The sequence below is a fragment of the Ictidomys tridecemlineatus genome, chromosome 15 (genome assembly GCF_052094955.1).
Source record: "Ictidomys tridecemlineatus isolate mIctTri1 chromosome 15, mIctTri1.hap1, whole genome shotgun sequence".
Taxonomy (NCBI): Eukaryota; Metazoa; Chordata; class Mammalia; order Rodentia; family Sciuridae; genus Ictidomys; species Ictidomys tridecemlineatus.
The window spans coordinates 43,659,920-43,676,729 of record NC_135491.1 but is presented as its reverse complement, the minus strand read 5'-3'; the positions used below and the strand labels follow the sequence as shown (position 1 = coordinate 43,676,729).

The 16,810-nt window shown below is 46.7% G+C and overlaps 1 protein-coding gene across 1 annotated transcript; it reads right to left on the bottom strand.

Moving 5' to 3' along the window:
- Positions 1 to 1,494: 1,494 nt before the first annotated feature.
- Positions 1,495 to 10,452, bottom strand: LOC144364677 (cocaine esterase-like). Its single transcript, XM_005318280.4, has 12 exons — positions 10,308 to 10,452; positions 7,697 to 7,901; positions 6,570 to 6,711; positions 5,717 to 5,850; positions 5,375 to 5,633; positions 4,873 to 4,971; positions 4,453 to 4,593; positions 4,263 to 4,343; positions 3,886 to 4,033; positions 3,366 to 3,503; positions 2,816 to 2,888; positions 1,495 to 2,379 (listed from the first exon to the last, which is right to left on the bottom strand). Exons 1-12 carry the CDS (start codon positions 10,381 to 10,383, stop codon positions 2,193 to 2,195), a joined length of 1,683 nt encoding a protein of 560 aa, XP_005318337.1. The 5' UTR covers positions 10,384 to 10,452; the 3' UTR covers positions 1,495 to 2,192.
- Between the last annotated feature and the right edge of the window lie 6,358 nt (positions 10,453 to 16,810).

The window sequence follows — 16,810 nt, the reverse complement described above, 5'->3', positions numbered from 1 at the left end:
AATGACCAAGATAACAGTAATAATGAGAAATGATAAAGAGTTTCAGGAGCGTATCTGTGTAAGTATTTGCATATATTATACCTATACATATATAGAGATGAGGGTGGGGGGAGGGAGGGAATGGGAGATGGAGGCAGAATCTAGAAGTAAAAACAAACATCTGCAATGAGATCCCCCAACACGTGGTTTAAATACAATTTGATAAGACCATCAGACCAAGTGTTGAAGAGGATATGGAGCAACTGGTACCCTCATAAATGGCTGGTAGGGATGCAAAGTGACAGAGTCATTTTGGAGTAGAGTTTTTTTATTTCCCTTAAATGTTCCACACACATTTGCCATATGACTCAGCAATTCTCCTCTCAGGTCTTTCCTCAAGAGAAATGACAGCATGGGTCCATATAAATAATTTCTGAAAATGTCTCTAAGAGCTTCATTAGAATTGGTCAAAAATGGAAGACACTCAGATGTATATCAAGTGGTCAATGGATAAAGCATTCTACAAGGAATGCCACTCCCCAGGAAAAGGAATCTGAGATCTGCTGCATCTCAAAAATAGTATGTGAAGTGACAGAGCCATTCCTAAAAGTGTCCATGTGCATCATATTTGGGGCAAGGCCAACTAGAGGAACAAGCAATTAGGTGACTGCCTTACAGCAGGATTCAGGGCAAGGAAGGGGCATGAGGAAGTTTAGGAAGTGAAAGAAACTGGTAAAACTGTGGTGATGGTGTTTGTTTATCTTACATGTTACCTCAGAGTGAGTAAATTGTACACTCAAGATTAATTTAATTGCATATAAGTTATTCCACACTGGGCTGTGAATGGATGTAGCTTAGTGGTATAGTGCTTGCCTAGCAGGCCAAGGCAGTAGGTGTGGTCACTGTACGCACTCATACACACACACACACACACACACACACACACACACACACTTAGACTCAATGCTAAGGCTGTTTAAAAATCTATTAAAAATCTACAAAATATCATGGGAGTCCCTTTGGGTAATACAGTGTGCATCTGTAGTGGGCTGGAGTTGTGACTCAGTGGTAGAGTGCTCGCCTAGCACAGGTGAAACACTGGGTTTGATCCTCAGCACCACATAAAAATCATAAATAACTAAAAATAAAGTCATTATAAAAACAGTACTTCATCCTTTCCACTCGATGGTGCAGGAAGCTGCACCATGTAAGAATGTGAGGTGTCTCCTGTGTTAGGAAGGGGAAAGCATGGTGCCCCAGAGGGTGAGTTGTGGTCATGCAGATGGAAAGCAGGAAATAAAGAAAGAAATCCAGGCTGAAAGTGATGAATCATTGGGAGGGGACTCTGTTTAGGAACTGTAAAATAGGTTCAAGAGAACTTGTTTGCCCCTTCTGCCAAGTGAGGACATGGTGGGAAGGTGCCATCTAGAAACCAAAGTAAGACCTTCCCAGACAACAAATCTGCTAACATTTGATTCTGGACTTACATTCAACACAGAAGACAACACATTTGCATTGTTTATAAGCTACCCAGTTTTTATTTGTTGATATTTTGGTAGTAGCATTGTGATCAAACCCAGGACCTTGTGCATGCTTGGCAAGTACTCCACCACTGAGCTACTCTCCCAGACTTATTAGTTTATATTGCACTCAGGTCTCCACAGGTGGCCAGCCTGGGCTGCACATATAATTCTTTTTCCTCAGCCTCTTGAGTGGCTTAGATTATGGGCATGTGCCACCAGGCCGAGCTTGATTATTATTGGAGTTGTTGTTGTTGTTGTTGCTGTTGTTGTCACAGGAGCCTGATGGAGTAAAACACTGGGGCTTTTCTTAAGAGGACCCACTGGTATGAGGACATGGGGTACTTGCTGAGAGGTGGGCAAGGGGTTCAGAAAAGTACCAGTTCTGCTTCCTAAAACTTCTCTGTTAGCATGGGAGGGTGTGGCAACTGGGAGGAGGGGATAGATGGGGTTGTATCCATCTAGGAGAGGGGAGGAAGGAAGGGAGGGACTCAGGCACAGTGGGGTGAGGAGGAAGGTGGGCATGCATTGGGAATTACTGAGTGTGTCTAACAGGAGAGGACCCATGGAGGAGTGTATGGACGAATAGCTATGTGAATGAGTGGGTCAACCCTGGTTCTTGGGTGGGCATGTGTGGGCACCACAGGAAGACCCCATCACACCTAGCACACCCCTCTCTTCCTGACAAGGAAGCTAGAGATCTGTGTGCTTGTCCTCAGCCTCCTTTAGCTCCTGGATCTTCTGAGGCAGGGTCTTGGTCCAGAACTGCAGTCTGTGTGCCTTCAGGGCCTGGCCCACAGCAGGCTGGATGTCCAGCTGCAGGTACTGTTGGTCCTGGTCGAACAGTGGCCAGTGGGGTAGGCCCTCTCTGTTGGGGTTCCTGTGCACATGCCCTCCCAGCAGGGAGGGGTGAGGGTCAGTCTGAGCTCTGTTGAACTAAAATCTGACCTTCAACCCTAATTATGGACAGGGCATCCAGCCAGGCAGAAAAGGGTGTTGAGAATGGGGAGGTGCGTCCTGATGTAGGAAAGCACTGACTTCTCACTTGTGTCATTCCACACAGGGCAGGGAAACCTGGCCTGTGTTGCCCTTCCCTGTGAGAGACTGGCTCTCATGGTAGCCCAGCACTATGGCTCACCCTCTAGACCACTAAGAGAAGAGACCAATGACCTGCTCCCATAAAGCACCCTTTTTTAGTGTAGGTCTTCTGGTTGTGGAGGGGGCTAGAATGTGATGAAGGACACACAATTGCTAATGGGGTCACTTCAGACAAGGGGAGCAGTGGAGGACCCGTGCCCCCTGGCAGGTTTTCTCACCCATTTCGAGCAAAGTTGGCCCAGTACTTCATCATCCTCCTGTTCAGCAGCTTCTCCTCCTCAGTGAGCTCAACTGTGGGAGGAGGAAGGCAAGGGTCCAGGTCCTGGCCAACCCCATCCAGCTGTCCACTCCTGTGCCACACTCACCACCAAGCCACAGGCTTGTGTCCCTTCCCTATCACAACAGTCCCAGGGCCAGGCCCTCAGCTTGCCCAACCTGCCTTTATTTCTCCCAGCCTTTAACTGAATCAACACTGGGCTCCTCCTTGGCCTAAAAGTTTCCTTCTTTTGGACACTGTGAAGTCATTTAAAAAATGATTAGGCTTTTACCCAACCCCCTCTTCTCCTATGCAACACACCATTTTTTGGGGTGGGAACACATAGAAGGTGTATAGATTGGACTGGGAAAGGTCTAACCCTGGAATGACCCATGTAAGATGGTAGACACTGGATCCCATGTTCTCTCTAAGCCACAGTTTCTCATTGTATAATGAGAGCAATTGCCACCCTGTAGTCATGAGAATGCTCCTGTGGAACAAGGAGTGCTCACTTCTAATGCCATTGATGAAGGATCCAAACACAAAGATGAGTTCATCACCATGGTCAGCCTTCACATGTGGTGGCTTGATGTTCTTGAAGATGCTGGGACGATGCTGGAACTCATAGAAGTAGACAGGAGCATGGGAACCTGGAGGGTGGACAGGATGTGTCACTTTTGTTGGCAAGATTGCTAGGTCCAAAGCTGGCTTGAATCTTCACAGTGGCTTGGAAGCCCAGAATGGTTCAGAGGCAGTTGGAAGGCTCTTTGTTAAATCATGTCTTAAAGTTCATGGCTGTGTGGTCACGGGAAGTCCTTGAGTGCCACTACCTAAGTTTTCTCCGCTGTTAAATGAATGTGATGTCTATCTTTTACCCTACTCATAAGGATTTACTGAGACAACAGCCTTCAGGTGCCTGGGACCAGAGTCTGGATAAAGACATGTGTCAGGACCTGACACCAGACCTCACCTGGGACCCACAGCTCTCAGCTGTCTCCTAGGAAGCCAGGATTCAGGTTCAGATACACTCACTCTGATACTGTGCTACTTGGAGTGCAGGCATCACAAACATGAAGTCTGCCATCATCTCCTGGAACTGGAGTCGGAGGGTGTGGGGGTCCTTGTTGTCTCCCATGTACTCCTCCATCAATAGGTCAGCACATTCGGCAGGCAACTTCATCTAGTCCAGGGGATCAGGGAGAGTCAGGTTAGGCAATCTCTGGGGCAGTGAGGCAGGAGCTAGAGGGTAGGGATTGGGGTTTGTAATGTCAGGGAATAGGGCAATGCTGTCAAGCTGGGCGGTGGCCCCACCCACAAATGCACATAGATCAATCTTTGTTCCTGGGGATTACTGAAAAGGAAGAGTGTCTGGCTGCACTCTGCCTGGTGCAGGACGCCAGAAGTCTTACCATCTGTGTTGATATTTTCTGCAGAACAGCTCGAGTGGACTCTCTGTCTAGATCTTTCTGGATTTCAGGGGGGCCCAAGAGCTGTGTGGTGAAGGAATAGTTTAGAATTAGGGGTGTGATGACCAGGATATACGAGGTCTAAAGCTGCTCACACTTGACACTATTGTAGGGGTTTTGAGAGGGGACTCACCATGGGAAGGAACCAGCCATACTCATCATTGTTGACACCAATGATGCTCGGAACACGTTGAAAATCAGCAGAGGCCAGAAGCTCCTGGGGGTGCCTGGGTAGGAAGGCCCCATCCACCACAGCAGGAATGACACTGAAAGCCTAAGGGGACATTCAAGGTACATGATCATAGGAAGGAAAGTTTGTTTTCTAATGACACTGGAATTACCTCCAACCCATCCCAACTCAACCAATGATGCTCACACCAACATTCAAAGATTCTTATCTGGTTTAGAATATTTTTGTCTCAAATCCCAATCAAGGCTATGAGGATACAAGGAGACCAAGCCTTGGAAATGAGATCTTTGTTCCACAGTGGAAAGCACTTTATTTTCCATATACTATGACCCCTGTCTCCTCACTAACCTCCATTCAGCCTACCTTGGTAATAGCCAGCATTTCCTGTTCACTCTTGCCCCGCAGACAGCTCACCAGGGCCTCTGACTCTACTTGCCCACAGGCAGACAGGTGGGCCACCATCTGTAAAGAAAGGGTGGTATTGCCTATATCTCAGCTTTGTGTGGGTTGCCCTTAATTCTCAAAGTGTACCCTATTATACTGATGCAGGTGTGAAATTCTTCCATCTTCCCTGAAGCTCAGGTATCATCCAGAGGAGACATCACACCTGCTTCCATGTGTCTTCTGAGGATGAGGACCCCTGGATGCAGCTTTGCACACCATAGAGCAAAATCAACCACTTGAGGCAGGGGTGTGTGGATTCTGACCTTTGAGCTCCTCAAAACACCCAGGGGTGGTGGGCAGTTTGGGCGGTTCCAGAGACACCTGCATGGTCTCTGTTCCCATGGAACAGACAGAGTGGCAAAGGCTCTGAAGTTGGAGGGTGAGTCTGCAGATTTGGCCTTGGGTAGTAAAGGATACTCACTGTGGAGACAACTTTAGATGAGCTGGTGATAAGGTCAGGTAGCAGGGCCACCCCACTCTCCATGATGGCACCATGGAAGAGTCCTTGGGACATTGGAGACACCACAAGTGAGGACACACTAGTGCCACCTGCAGACTCGCCAAAAATAGTGACCCGATCAGGATTGCCTCCAAAGTGGGCAATATTCTGCTGGACCCAGCGTAAGGCGGCCACTTGGTCCAGGAAGCCCCAGTTGCCAGTGGCATGCTGGTCTCCAGTGCTGAGAAATAGAAAGGATGATGATCAATAGATCGTTGACTCTGTTGACTCAGTCCCCATCCATCATCCTTGTCCCAGGCTCACCTGAAGAAGCCCAGAACTCCCAGGCGGTACTGGATAGTGACCACCAGTACATTTTCAATGGCTGCCAGAATAGAACCATCAAGCATGGAAGCTGAGCCCATCACCAAGGCACCACCATGGATCCAGACCATCACCTGGGAAATCAGGAGATATACCATGTGGTGGCCACCGTGCCCAACTCCATTCTGGCTGAATCCCTAGTCTGAACACCACTTTGGTTTGTGTAGCTACCCACACAGAACGCTAGTAGGACCTTATGACCTAGGGTACTGGTGACAGAGTAAGTTCAACTTGGAAAATCAGGCCTCTCATACTTTGGAGTCTAACCAGGAAACAGAACATGGATCTATTCCTCTTAGAAGTACTCTGAAAGTAAAAGAAAATGGATGTTTCTGTGATTACCTCACTTGAATATTAATTTAAAGTGTCATCTAATCTCTGGCCCCAAAATAGACCATGGTCATGGAATTTAGTGATCTCAATGTGCAGATTTGGGCACCTGAATGGGATCTCCTGAGTACAAGCTGGTGAGTTGATCAGTGGGTTAGGACATTTGGCCTCTGAGAGCATCCAGGGCTCTTGGATTCCATGCCTAGGTCAGCTTTCTTCCTGCATAAGAGGCCTTCTTGGAGCTGATAGTGAGAAACTTTTCATGGTAGTTCACTCCACAGTGGTGGCCAGCTGGACCTGTGTCTTCCAGTGTCATTGGTATTGTTATGTAGTACTTGGGGTCAATCCCAGGCCTTCACAGCATTGTGCTAGCTCTCTACCTTGAACCATGTGCCAAGCCCACTTCTAATGTTCTCCCCAAAATGTTCTCCCACCCTTCAACTGACCATGACTTGACACTCACAGGCAGATTAGAGCCTTCACGGGCATGTGCAGGCGCGTAGATGCTGAGGTACAGGCAGTCCTCTGACACGGGGATGGGAGGCAAGTTTGTACTCCCTAGGTTCAGAGCCTCTAGATTCAATGCATCTGCATTTTGCAGACACCTGGTGACAATGGAATACAATTACTCCAGGGGCTGAGCAGTGGTCGATTCAGACCTCAGGTCCTGACTCGATCCCAGACAACCTCACTCCCTGCCTTAACTGATGCCTGGCCTCACATGATCCTTCTTTCAAGTCATTTCCCACTGAGTTCCAGGCCACAGGCTTGAGGGAAGCAGGGATGGATTCCCCACACCCAGGGAGGCCTCAAGATTGTTGAGCACTTGATTCCAACTCCTTCTGAGGCTAGGCAATCCTGACTCTAGGGCCCTATCTGGGAAACACTGGCTGCCCCTGTTGACATTCACTATTTATTACTATCCCCACTCAGGCCTGGAACAGCATAGGTGTCCCCACACAGCTGGTGCCTGAGTGTATGGAGGTTAGTTCTCAATGAAGGGTAATGGGGCATCCCACAGCCCAACTCGAGACTCTCAGATAACCTCACCCCTCCACTGAGTCTCGAGCTGTAAGCACATGCCCCTTTCCCTTGGCCCTGTGGGTGGGGTCCCCAAGGAGCCACCACTGTTGCCCTCCTCAGGGATCTGCAGCATCGACTGCTGGAGTCAAGGTCTTTTATAGGTTCAGAGAGCCAAGCTGACCCTCTCCCAGACACATCTCCCCTGGTGGGAGAGAACCCCTGGAGTAAGCTATACATTATTTTCTCCTCTGTGTTCAGCACTTGGAGCTAATAATGCCTTTTGGGTTCCACACCCTGAGGCAGGGGCCTGGCAAAGTTACTCCAGCATTGGAAGAATGAGTGTGGGAATTGCCTCATGCAGAGGGATATATTTTTATATATTTGTTCATTTCGGGCCTGGGTTTCAAAGATGGTGCATTAGTTTGCAAAAAAACACATTACCACTGGTCTACAGCCCCAGGCCTTGTAGTACAGTTTAGATGAAGGAGCCACTGCAGCCTGGCCCAGGGCTCGGATTGCCCATCCCCACTCCAGCCCTGAGGTTCCCCAGATCCCAGGAGAACTTACATGGCCGGGTGGGAGGTCGCATCCCTCACACCACTCCAAGGTTCAGGGGGCTCAGGGGCTGCAAAGCGCAGTGGTCCTACAGGTGGCTTGGCAAAGGGAATTCCCAGGAAAGTGTGGACCCCCACATCGGTTTCCTTCACATGGACATGGCTGCCCCGCACCTGCCCGGTGTGGGTGGTCCGGATGGGGCTGACTGAGTCCTGGCCTGTGGGCAGAGAGACGCACTTCAGGCTCAGGTCTGCCCACTCAGCTGCTGACCTACAGCACTGGGCCTGGTTGGCCCTCCTCAGCTCAGCCTTGTGGAGGGAACCTGATCTGTCAACATTCGCTTCAGAATCTCTCTGCCCATCCCTAGTCCCTATCCCCACCACCACTGTCACTTGACAGCTCACAGCCTATCCCTCTAGGCTCACCCAAACCCTGTGCCTTGCCACCAACCTTCAGCCCTAGCAATTGCCAGCAAGATACCTTTTGGACTGATGGGGCAAGAGTGTCCATTGCACTCACTGTGCCAGGTCATGTCACACACTAGGAGGACTGTGGGAATGGAACTAAAGTTTCCCATCCTCAAGGATCTCATGCTTGAGAAGACAAGAAATGACATAAAGAAACACCATTCATAAAAGGAGAAACGGACGTATGGAGGGGAGCTATGAGTTCAGACCACACAAATCTTGTCCTGCTTGGGCTTGGGGATCAAGGCAAGGAGCCAGTGGAAAGTCAAGCTAGATATATGTGGCTTGTCCAAGTCATGATATTTGGTAAAGGTTGATGTGGGTCATGCTGGGTTAAATCTTCTCTCTACCCTAGAATGGGCCCGCTCTTGGGTGCTATGCAGCTCTCTGGCTGTCCCAGTTCACTCTGTGCCTCAGGGTGCAGGTAGGAGGCAGTCAGGTCCAGAGTTCTCCTGCTATTGTTGACATCTCCCCAGCTCCCACATCGCCGGAGCCTTCCCTCCCCCAGGCTCAAGATCTCACTCTAGAATGTGGTAGATCTGAGCTGGTTTCCATAAGAAAAAGTTAAAAACTCCAAATCTCCTCTTCTCTCCCACCAGATCCCCTAGGATCTGCATGTTTGATGCTCCCTGGTACAGGTCAGGCCAGGGCAGCAGCCACTCACAGGACCAGAGAAGGAAATTGGCCAGCAACTCTCCAAGTCCAAAGACACACTCCTGTCCCTACCAACATGCTGTGTCCACACAGTGCCTTGCCAGAGGGATCTTGGTCCTTGTAACTCATGTGGTGACTGGCCACTAATGCCTGATACTTGTAATTACAAAGGGAAAGCCTGCTAAATAATCCTGATGACAAAATGTCGCTGCTTCCTTGAGGAGAAGCCCTGCATGAACCAGCAGGAGGAATCTCACCCATGTATGTATGTAGTGGTGTGAAGTTTCCTTGTGTCCAGATGAGGAAATGGTCACACCAGAAAAGTTGAGTTTGTGACCATTTAGGTGAGAGACAAAGATGAGTAGTGTGTAAGACCTGGACCCTGTTAAGACCTAGATGGGCCTGTGGAGGAGCCAGGACTGGGTGGGCACAAAACTGTGGAACACAAATCTATACCCTCTCAGGACTCAGGTGTTTTTTTTTTTTTTTTTTGTATGTGAGTTCAAGAAAAAGATTGTTGAAAATAGAATATTTCGGGGGAGGGGCTTGGGTTGAGGCTCAGAGGTAGAGTGTTCGCCTAACATGCCTGAGGCAATGGGTTCTATCCTCAGCACAACATAAATATAAAATAAAGATATTGTGTACGCTTATAACTAAAAAAATAAATATAAAAAAATATAATCTTTCAGTGAAGCTAGAAAAATCTTTCTGCTGAGAAAATTCTGGTTCTCTCAGGCCCCAGGTAAGGGAGGAAGCCTATCAGTGGTGGTCCAAGGGGGACAGGGAACATGGATTCCTCAGTGCAGATTAGACTGGGAAAGTTGGGACTATGTCCAATACCCACAATAGGAGCCTTTGGCGTGGGAGGGATCAGGGCTGCTGACACTCCCTGGGCATGGTACTCTCTTACCAGCACCTTCTGATAACGTCCTAGAGATGTCTAGAAGGTACAGAGCACTTTGCCTTTGTTCCAGAACACAATCGAAGGCATGCCAGCTTTGGTTTGCCAGTGAAGGAAACCCAGCAGTCACTCAGATCAGCATTAAGAAGTGGTACCACAGGCTACTGTAATGCCCAGGGCCAGTAACCTTGCCTGTGGAGCTTATGGAAGGTGCCAGCACTTCTCTGGCCAAGGGGTCAACACACTCAGAGCCAAATGTAACCAGAGAGCTCTTATATTGCTGTTGTTATTACCCAAGGGTGAGTAGTAGCTACAGCCACAGCCACACACAGGAGGGAAAGGTCCCCTATCCCTGTTCCTTTGCCAGGAGGCTTCTGACTTGCCCATACTGTGCTCCTCAGAATCCCCTTATACTAGCTCAGTCCTCTATAGGGGTGTCTTCTGGCAGCTCTGACCCTCTCTGGCTCACCCTCCTGCCACTCATCCCCTTCATCTGTTTCCTCTACCAACTCCCCCGCCCTGGTGCCTTCCCTCCAGGCTCAGGCTCTGTCTCTGTGCAGATCCAACCTGGTCTCTACCACCCTCCCCATGGCAGCCTCACCCTGGCCCTGGATGAGGAGCATCAGGAGCCCATAGGCCACGAGGATGAGCCAGGCAGGAAGTCGATGCAGGGACATGGTCAGCTCCCAGGGCTGCTTCTGTATTCCCAGGGCTTCACCTGGAAATGCAGAGCAGCATTCTGCCAGGTGGAATTTGAACCTGACAGGGAGGAGGCGGGGAAATGGGTGGTGCCCTGCAAGGTGTGTGCTGCAGGAGAGTCACTCTGAACTCTCAGAGGTCATGGGGCCATTGTGCAGTGAGCAGGGCCCTACTCCTCTTCTGCCCTTGGCCACCTCCCAATGTGCCACACAGCCTCTGCAGCCCCTCTGAGATCCCAGGACCCCTCTCCTCAAACCTGGAGTTACAAATTCCCTGTCCTTGCTGTCACAGGCCTATGACGGTGTTGGGGAGGAGAGGAGGGAGCAGAGAGCTGGATGTAACTGGAGGAACCTGGAGGGCTTCTCTGAGGGGGCAGAATGAAGACTTCCAGAGATGGAGAAATACAGGTGGCCTTGCTGGAGTGTGGGGAACTGCTTACACAGTGGCAGGGAGGTGTGACTGTGACCTTCCTAGCTGACTGGGTGCCCTTCAATAGTCCCTAATCTCTTATAGACCATGTTCTGAGATCCTCTGAAGGCTCCACCCTTCTCAGTCTGGCCCTTCTTTGTGAAGGCATTTCTGTAGATACCCCATCAACACAAGACCAAAGTCCAGTTTACAGTCACTTATCCACTGGAAAGATGTGAAATATGAGTGCCTGCCTGTCCAGGGAACTCCCAGAGGTTAAGTGCCTCTGGGAGATTCTGAAACATCCAGAGCCCTGCGTTGGTGAATGGAAGCCAGTGTGGGTTAGGAGGATCTGCTCAACCTGACTTCCCTGATGAAGGGTTGTGGGGCTCAACTTCAGGCAGCCTAGAGGTTCCCCTGCAAACCATCCTTGGCTAGCCTACCCCCACCCACCATAGGCTCTCACAGCCCAGTGTTGTGTTCTTCTCAGCCCCTTTGGGGAGCAATCAGCTTTATCCACAAGTGAGTAGCCATCATGCTGAGAGCACTGCTTCTCCTTGACCTCCACCCAATCAGCAAGGCTGCTGTGGATTCAGTTCCCCTTCCAGTACACTCTCCTCTAAGCCATCGCCCCAGCTCCAGCCTGGGCAGATGCTTTCTCTGCTCTGATTCTCCTCACCTAGTTCTCAGCTGGGCTTTGGGCTCCTCCCAGCTCAGTCCTATTATAAGCTCCTTTTTGACGACCAGACAACAAGTGCTTCTTCCTAATCTGTAGTCTGCTAGGGTGGAGGTCCCCATAGGCTCTGCCCTTTATGGTACCATCTTACAGAGGCCTTGGCTTTGACAATGACCAAGATAATAGTAATAATGAGAAATGATGAAGAGTTTCAGGAGCGCATCTGTGGATGTGTTTGTATATATTATACCTTATTCATATATAGAGATGGGAGAGGAGAGAGAGAGAGAGAGAGAGAGAGAGAGAGAGAGAGAGAGAGAGAGAGAGAGAGAGAGAGAATGGAAGATGGAAGCAGAGTCTAAAAGTGAAAACAAACATCTGCAGTGAGATCCCCCCACGTGGTTTAAATACAATTTGATCTAAGACCATCAGACCAAGTGTTGAAGAGGATATGGAGCAACTGGTACCCTCATAAATGGCTGGTAGAGATGCAAACTGACAAAGTCTTTGTTTAGTAAATTTGGTATTTCCCTTAAACATTCCACACATACTTGCCATGTGACTCAGCAATTCTCCTCTCAGGTCTTTCCTCAATAGGAATGACAGCATGGGTCCTTATAAATAATTTATGACAATGTTCCTAAGAGCTTCATTAGAATTGGTCAAAAAATGGAAGACACTCAGATGTATATTAATTGGTCAGTGGATAAAGTGTGGTGTGTCCCTACAAGGAATGCTACTCCCCAGGAAAAGGAATCTGAGATCTGCTGCATCTCAAAAGTAGTATGTGAAGTGACAGAGCCATTCCTAAAAGTGTCCATATGCATCATATTTGGGGCAAGGCCAACTAGAGGAACAAGCAATTAGGTGAGTGCCTTAGAGCAGGATTCAGGGCAAAGAAGGACTACAAAGGGGCATGAGAAAGTTTAGGAAGTGAAAGAAACTGGTAAAACTAGTGGTGGTGGTGTTTGCTTATCTTACATGTTACCTCAGAGTGAGTAAATTGTACACAGAAGAGATTAATTTAATTGCATATAAGTTATTCCACACTGGGCTGTGAATGGATGTAGCTCAGTGGTATAGTGCTTGCCTAGCAAGCCAAGGAGGTAGGTGTGGTCCCTAGCACTGTACACACTCACACACACACACACACTCCACACTGAAGAATTTTAAAAATCTATTAAGTATCTAAAAAATATTGTGGGAAACACTTTGGGTAATAGAGTGTGCTTCTGCAGAATTGAAACATGGGAGCTTGCTCGCAGGAACTCATTAAATGCTATAAGGTTGCACCTATCAGTCTTCACCAAAAGGAAAGTCCTGCATGTGCTGGGTCCCTTCTGGCTTAATGTTAACCTTGTCTGTCCAATGGTGGCCCAAATGGCCAAATGGAATCATCATTTTTGCCCAAATTCATGAAGTCTTTGATTGGGCTTAAATATAATGAATGGAAACGAGGGGGTCATCTTCCCTTGGGTAACTTTTACCCCAGGAGAGCATGTCAGTCAGAGGTTGGGAATTGGGGGACTCCCAAGGTCTTTGGGATGAGAAATCAGCCTCTTAATGTCTAATACAATAAGACTTGAGGGGACCCAGAGGCACAATGATCATTATTTGCTACCTTTGTACAATGAAAAAAGATGAGAGGGTTTTATAGGAGAGGCCAGAGAAATTTAGGGACAGCAATGAGGGGAGAAGGAAAATCACTGATGTGGATGTTATAGTGAGTGGGGGATGGTCAGGAGGCTGCAGGGGAATTCTGTAAGGCAGAAGGACACCTTCCTAGATAGAGAGGTTCTCAGGGATGAGGGATAAGGATCTCTTCTCTGGACCTCCTGAGCCTCCAAGACCTCTTGCAGGACACACCACACAGAGAAGCATCTTCTCAGATGTGTTATAATCATGTCAGTGTGGGGCTCACAGTGTCTGCAGATTCATAGGGAATAAGAGCCAATTTGAGGAAACAGGACCCTGAGGACCCCACCTGGCTCTCTTGGACATGCTCAGCTGGCCCAGGCTTTAAGAATCAATGGAGAAACCCAGTCCTGCTCCTCACAAGTGTGGGGATGGAAATAGATTGGTGAGTGGGTTGTTTTAAATAAGCAGAGACATTTTCTAGTACTTTGTAATCTTGGTGGCTGAGACCTTGGGCAGTAGTTCTAGAGTCTGAGAATTTGTGTCCACCCAATTCACACATTGAAACCTGATCTCCAGTGGGATAATATTAAGGGTTAGGGTCCTAGCTGGGCGTGTTGGTGCATGCCTGTAATCCCAGGGACTCTGGAGGCTGAGACAGGAGGATGGAGAATGGGGAATTCAAAGCCATCCTTAGCAATTTTGAGGTGCTAAGCAACTCAGGGAGACACTGTCTTTAAAATACATACATATATACATACATACAAAATAGGACTGTGGATGTGGCTCAGTGTTGAGTGCTCCTGATTTCAATCCCAGGTACCAAAAGAAAAAGAGTTAGGGTCCTTAGGGCATGAATAGGATATCACCGGGTTATCTTGATGAGTTCTTCTTCCTCAATTGTTCAACTCTGAACATTAGAGAAGTGCCAAGGCAAGAATTTAAAAGCGTTTTTTAAATAAAGGCTTTTCCTGGAGAAAGAAGAGGGCCATAGCTGGTGGTATCCTGGTATCCCAAGAAGTGAGAGCATCCTGCACCTTTTAGACATTTTAGACTTTTTTTTTGTTTTCCTGCTTTCTTCCCCCTTATCTCTTCCTTCCTGACTAGGCCCAGGAGATGCTGGTGGAATGGCCAAAAGGTGAGAAGCAAGTGGGCTGGAAGGGCCAAGATGGAGTTGTGGGGCAGGAAGGGAGCTGCATCCCAGGAGACGTTAATTAGCAGCTTCCTGTCTGTTCAGGGGGTGCTTCATAAACCCCCTTCTAGGAGGGGCAGTACAGGCAGGAAATCCTGGTAGTCCAAGTGCTCAGGAGGCATTACCATTCCAGTCTCCCAGGGGTGGCCTCCAACTTTCTGGACTCCAACTGGCCTCCATTTTCTTTATTGACCTTATTACCTATCTACATTGACTGCCTGTCTTTAATTCTGGCTTCAATATGGTCATGGGAGGCATTATTTGCCCCTTTTACCATGTAATGACTCAGTGAGAAGGTGCCGTCCATGAGTGAAAAAGCCAAAAGCAAGCTCTCCACAGACTCCCAATCTGCTGGCATCTCTCTCCTTCTCCTTCTCCTTCTCCTTCTTCTTTTTTTAACTTTTTTTCCAGACTGAGATTTGAACCCAGGAGAACTTTACTAGTGAACTACATCTCTAGTTCTATTTATTTTTAATTTTTGAGACAGTATTGGCATGAGATCACTATTGGCATCAGATCTGCCATTTTAGGTCGAGAGCCATTTTATTCAGGGCCTCCCAGGCTTCGATTTAGAGCCATTTTATCTAGGGACTCCAGGCTTCCATTCTGAATGTGCCTGCTAGAAGTTCACCCCACCCCAGCCCAGGACACAACCCCTAAGCATGCTTGTTGCTGCTGTCCCAGGAAGGACAGCCTTGTCAGTTTGCTCCGTGCTACTGACAATAAATCTCTTCTGAGGGAGTCAGGACCCTCCCCAAACCCCAGACTTTGACCCCCTTGATGGACCCCCTTCCCACCGTTCTCCACCTTCTGCTCTGACCCCTCTGGGACCTCCCTCACCTACTTTCTGTCCACCTGCTACTCCTTCTTGCTCGGCGCCCTCTACCCAGCCTGCACCTTTGCTTCCCTTTTGAGAAGTAGCAGGGTCAGAGGGAGTTGTCCAGGTACATGTCCCTTTCTCCCTTAGTGACCTCCCCCCAATGGAAAGGAGGTTAGGGTCCTTCCCCTCCAATCCCTCACAAGTATCTCCAGGTGGTCAAAGAAGTATTAACTATTGATGTCTATAGAATGTCTAATACCCATTGTTTCTAGGACTTTTCTTCAACAAGGAGAAATGGCTAATGCTGTTCAATATGCTTGTCTGATAACTTGGTAAAAATAAGTAAATTAGATTTGACATGGGATTGCTCATAAATGTGTTTATTAGACATCTGATTAATTTATAAGGTTAAAATGCTAACTGTTAAATATAACATAAAGTACTCTTAAGTCTTTAAATTCCACTAGGTAAAATTATTGTTGTTTTAATAAAAAAAGAGGTTAAGATTGCTTTGTTATCACTGAAAACAAGGTTACTAAAAATGTAAAGTTCCAACATGTATAATTCTATATACTTGAGCATTATATTTTCATGAAACTGTAAACAAATGTGATTCTCTATACAAGAGGTCCAAAAGTTTTAACTGTGTTTTAATTAGAGTACTTTAAATTACATAGAGTATTTCTTCTCATTAAAATGGAGTAATCTGACTAAATTTAGAAATTTACAAGGATTGTTTCAAAAAGTGAATAAAAAAGGGAATAACAGATGGGAAAGGAAAATTAGAAGGTTCTAGGCATGGGACCATATTTAATAGTAGGAAAAGAAAATGATTATGGATAAAAAAGACTTTATTTGATGAAGCAAATGAGAGGGTTAAAATAAGTGATAAAGAGATCTGTATAGGTTAAAGATATCTGGTTAAAGATATCTATTATATATATATATATATATATATATATATATATATATATAAAAGAATTAGTGAAAGCTATTGAAGGTTTTACTTAAGGTCAAACATTAATGTACCAATATAAACCAAAATTTAATCTACATATTAAAATTACAAGCATTTCTTAAAACGTTAATTTACCGATAACATTGTGTTTATTATGTTTTACTTTTTAGAGCAAATAATCTTGAAGTAATTTAGGTTTATACAAGTGTTAAACAACAACTGTTCCAAAGTCTAAATTTTCTTTTAAAAGCAAAACTTGGTTAATATAAAAACATCAATGGAATTATGGTGCTATTTCTCTTCTTTATATATTAAATGTGTTCATATCTTTCAGGTATACAAGTCTTTAAGATAGAGGGTTTAAAAGAACATTATATCAAGCTGATATTCTCCAAACTAAAGTTGTATGGTAATTTTAGATTCTTAAGGATAACAAATTTAATTGGGGATTTATTTATATCATTTAATGCTTGACAACTGGACCTGTTATCAATAAGATATGTGAAGTATTTTGTTCCTTTTTACAGTGGGATACAATTTAAATGTATTTTTAAGTTAATGATTGCCTAATCTATTAAGAGTTTATTATTGTAAAACACAAATGCATTTTTCTACTTTTCCACCAAAAAGCTAAATTCTCTCAGCCTTTCTTTAACTCGTGTTTTAAATGTAATATCATATTGTATTAGCTAACATTCATATGGGTTAGTGGGTTT

Bases quoted from the DNA above. Each gene is read 5' to 3' on its own strand.
- LOC144364677 (XM_005318280.4), bottom strand. From the start codon at position 10,383: ATGTCCCTGCATCGACTTCCTGCCTGGCTCATCCTCGTGGCCTATGGG. The intron at 4,034-4,262 runs GTAAGACTTCTG...CCCCTGGACTAG, and splicing joins AGAAAATATCAACACAGATG to ATGAAGTTGCCTGCCGAATG. The intron at 2,889-3,365 runs GTGAGCACTCCT...CTCCTCCCACAG, and splicing joins CTTCATCAATGGCATTAGAA to TTGAGCTCACTGAGGAGGAG.